The sequence below is a fragment of the Colobus angolensis genome, unplaced genomic scaffold (assembly GCF_000951035.1).
Source record: "Colobus angolensis palliatus isolate OR3802 unplaced genomic scaffold, Cang.pa_1.0 Scaffold91, whole genome shotgun sequence".
Taxonomy (NCBI): Eukaryota; Metazoa; Chordata; class Mammalia; order Primates; family Cercopithecidae; genus Colobus; species Colobus angolensis.
In genome coordinates this window covers 7,528,726-7,532,482 of record NW_012123043.1, presented here as the reverse complement: position 1 = coordinate 7,532,482, position 3,757 = coordinate 7,528,726, and the positions used below count along the sequence as shown (strand labels likewise).

At 36.9% G+C, this 3,757-nt stretch overlaps 1 protein-coding gene across 1 annotated transcript in view; it reads right to left on the bottom strand.

Moving 5' to 3' along the window:
• MDM4 (MDM4, p53 regulator) overlaps positions 1–3,757 on the bottom strand; it is a 17,651-nt gene that overhangs the window by 4,736 nt on the left and 9,158 nt on the right. Inside the window, exons 3-4 of the mRNA XM_011931847.1 lie at positions 2,602–2,762; positions 868–1,017 (exon numbers count right to left, since the gene is read on the bottom strand). Coding sequence (XP_011787237.1) covers positions 868–1,017; positions 2,602–2,762 — 311 coding nt within the window. The remainder of the gene's footprint in view (positions 1–867; positions 1,018–2,601; positions 2,763–3,757) is intronic.

The window sequence follows — 3,757 nt, the reverse complement described above, 5'->3', positions numbered from 1 at the left end:
AATCCCTTAAATAAATAAAAAAGATGACCCAATTTAGGTCTGGTTTTCTTTGCTGTATTTATTCAATGGATGTTTACCAACACTCTTCTACATCCTGGCCACTGGATCTCCTCCCCAATTTCTTCTGAGTCTTGAGCAAGTTGCCTGTATGACTCTTCATCTGTACATGAGTACATACTATATGTATGAGTACTTCATGAGTACATGCCATATGTACTCAGAGTTCAATCTCCCCTCTTTTCTACTATTTTAACTCTAAAACAGCTACAAAGAAATAATCTTATCTTTCCATTTAGGTATAAAATGGCTATGGAAGCTATCAAGATTTCTAAGAAATAAGTTTTCTCCTACAGACTGCTGTTCATTTAGAACAGGGGTGTCCAATCTTTTGGCTTCCCTGGGTCACACTGGAAGAATTATCTTGGGTCACACATAAAATACACTAACATTAATGATAACTGATGGGCTAAAAGGGAAAAAAAAATCACAAGGAAACTCAGAATATTTTTTAAAAATTTATGAATTTGTGTTGATTCAAAGCTGTTCTGGGCCACATGTGGTTCACAGGCTGTGGGTTGGACAAGCTTGATTAGCACCTTACCTTGTTAGCAAAGGGAGAAAAAGGATAGCTAGTTGCTATAAGCAGGGGAAAAAATAGCTTACTGCTTTTGACTAAGTAGGGGCTTTTAAGGCAGCCCTGGTTAACTTAACACTTAATGTGAGTCTTAAAATTGCATTGAAAAATTAATTAAAGTTAAAAAGGGGATTATGTAAGCAATCTGTTGTACAAAGAGATACAAAGAGATCTGAACAGATTATACTATGAGCACACAAACAGAATCAACATGGAATTTTTCCACAACATACCTTTTTGTCACTTACTTTCCCTACTTCTTCACTTGCTTGTTCAGTATCAGCAGCTTCAACTTTTATTCCAACACCTAACTGCTCTGATACTAACTCATTCAAAAACCACAAGTCATCTGTAGTATCTGAAACAATGGCAGTACCCACATCCTAATAGAAAAAAACAAACATGAGTTTCTGTATTCAGAGGTTTATCAGACGTTGAAACAACACAAATGAACCCAAAACTCAATGTCGTCACACTACATCGCCAAAGAACATCTTGCCTTTATTCAGTGGACATATATTCATTCAACACATATCTACTTGATACCTACTATGGATAAACTAATGGATGGATATAATAGTGCCAGGCATAGACTTTCCTCTTTTTAACACTCAATCAGGTATAACACCTGAGAAACAGTACTGAAGAGTTTAAAAGGTAAGGACTTGTAGTTGCTCAAGTAAATAGAATCTGTTCCCTAAATTCCCTTCTACAGGTGACACTCTAAGAAACTAGAAAACATTCCATTAGTTCTGAAATATTCTTTCCCTTAAAATGTCAAGGATGCTTATTAAAGAAATATGAGAAATACTGATGGTCACCCAAACCTTTTGTCCTGACACTTTCTGAACTCCATATAGAACTTTCTTTCTGCATTCATCTATGAGTATTTCATGACATGCTTTTCTACAACATCCATGAGAGACAATTTATTATTCTGCCACTCTTATATACTCATTCATTTATTAAACAAATACTCACTGAATACCTATTATGTGCCACATACTGTTCTAGGTACTAGGTAATGGAAAAAGTGGTGAACAATACAAAAGCTCTGGCCTTACATTTCAGTGGTAAACAGACAACACACATATAAAATATAGCAATATTTTTACAAAGTGAGAAGTGCTATGGAGAATAAAATAGGATAAAAGAGAAGAGTGGCTAAAGAGGAGGCTATTTTAACTAGGGGATGGTTTTGCAGGGCCACCACCTATAACTACACAGCTCCAAAACAAAAAGTGAATGGAACCTACTGGAACTGTGTAACGTAATAGCCTTAGCGGCCAGGAATGACCTCTTTGAAGAAATTACATTTGAGTCCTAAATCATGAGAAGGCAAAGAAATAATATGGGGGAAGAGAGTTCCAGAAAGAGTAAAGGATAAACTTAAGGTGCCTGAGGAAGGAAGGAATTTTGGGCTACAGGGTCAGAAAGGAGCCTGGTATATCCAAAACACATGTAGTGAACAAGAAGAATGACAGGAAGTGAGGAAGGAGGGGGCTGAATCAGTTATTACTATAGTAAAACAGGCACATGCCACCACGCCTGGTTAATTTTTTATTTTTTTTGTAAAGATGGCATCTATGTTGCCCAGGCTGGTCTCAAACTTCTGGGCTCAAGCAATCCTCCTGTCTCGGCCTCCCAGTGTTACAGGCTGAGACTCCCAGAGATTACAGGCAAGAGCCACTACGCACAGCCAAAAGCTCCATTTTGAAATTGTTCAATGTCAAATCCTCTAAGTAGAGTTGTTAGTTAAACAGGCATCTGGAAACTGAAGTTGGGCATTTAGGGAAGAGGTAAGGACCAGAGATACAGATTTGGGTATCACATGCATACAGATGGTATTTAACGCCATAGGAGTAAATAAGAATTCTTAGAGAATATAATGTGTGGTCAAGAGTAACCAAGAATGTTACCCTTTCAAAAGAAAAAAAAAAACACTCCCCTTCAAATGTGAAATTTACCTGATTTGTTTGCAAATCAGTTGAGCCATTACTTCTAGGTGTATAGTTGCTTCTCAAGTTTCCTAAAAACCACCAAGGCAGGCCAGCTACATCCCACTCCTCAAATCCAAGGTCCAGCCTAGATGTCTCATCTTGGGTTAAATTTTCAATTAAGTCTCCATCTATAGAAGTCAAATGAAAAGGATGATAGCTATGCACAATACGTAATAACCAAGACTATCTTTAAAATACTTAAAACTTCTTTATCAAACAGGTAAAAAGAAATTCCTGTTCTAAGAAAGAAAGAACCAGAAATCAAGTATCTGTTTTAGTGGCAGAGCTCAAATCTCCTCCCTTGTTTAGGCTTCATCAGCAAGTAATGACACTACAAGTAGATCATCGTTTATCAAGTCTAAACTCTAAAAGCATTGTCTTCTATGAGAAGACAGGAAAAAAAAAAAAAGACTCTAAAAGCATCTGAACAATGACCTTGTTCTAAAAGAATTTCTAAATGGTCATTTACTGGCATTTTAAACACTCCTACCATGTATAAACTATAGAATTACTTGCTCTAGTACATAGTACCTGATAATAGTTTGATTAATAGCAATGCAAATGATGGTAACATAGTGGTCTAACCCTTAAGATCAAAGCAAGGCAATACAAACCACAATAGGTGATCACAAGGTTGTCCAGGCCATCTCACTGATACCACATATTCTGGGTCATTTCTCAGTAATTCGTATGTTTTAGTGTAACAACCACTATCAAATACTAAACTCTAGGTTGTCCAAACACATACATATGCCCTTGCTGGATCAATGGGCTCTTAGAGCTAAGTATCTAGACATACCACAAATACTAAGACCCCACATTATTTCAAGTAAAAGATCTCATGTTGTACATCTGAATGACACTGAGGGCTGCTAACAACATAAGTCTGTTGTTATCACATGATATTCTTTTCTTTCCCAGACTCCAGTCTTTCATTGTGCTCTGCTGCTCCTTTCTTACTTTCTCATTCTCTTCTACGTCTTCCCAATACATCAGGCCTGCCCAAAGCAACCATGGGCATTAATGTGTGCTGAAGTACATATGGTGAAAGAATTTCTGCAATACGTGAGTCCTTGCCAGAACATAAGGTTAACCTATTTACTTATAAATTATGTCAATATTG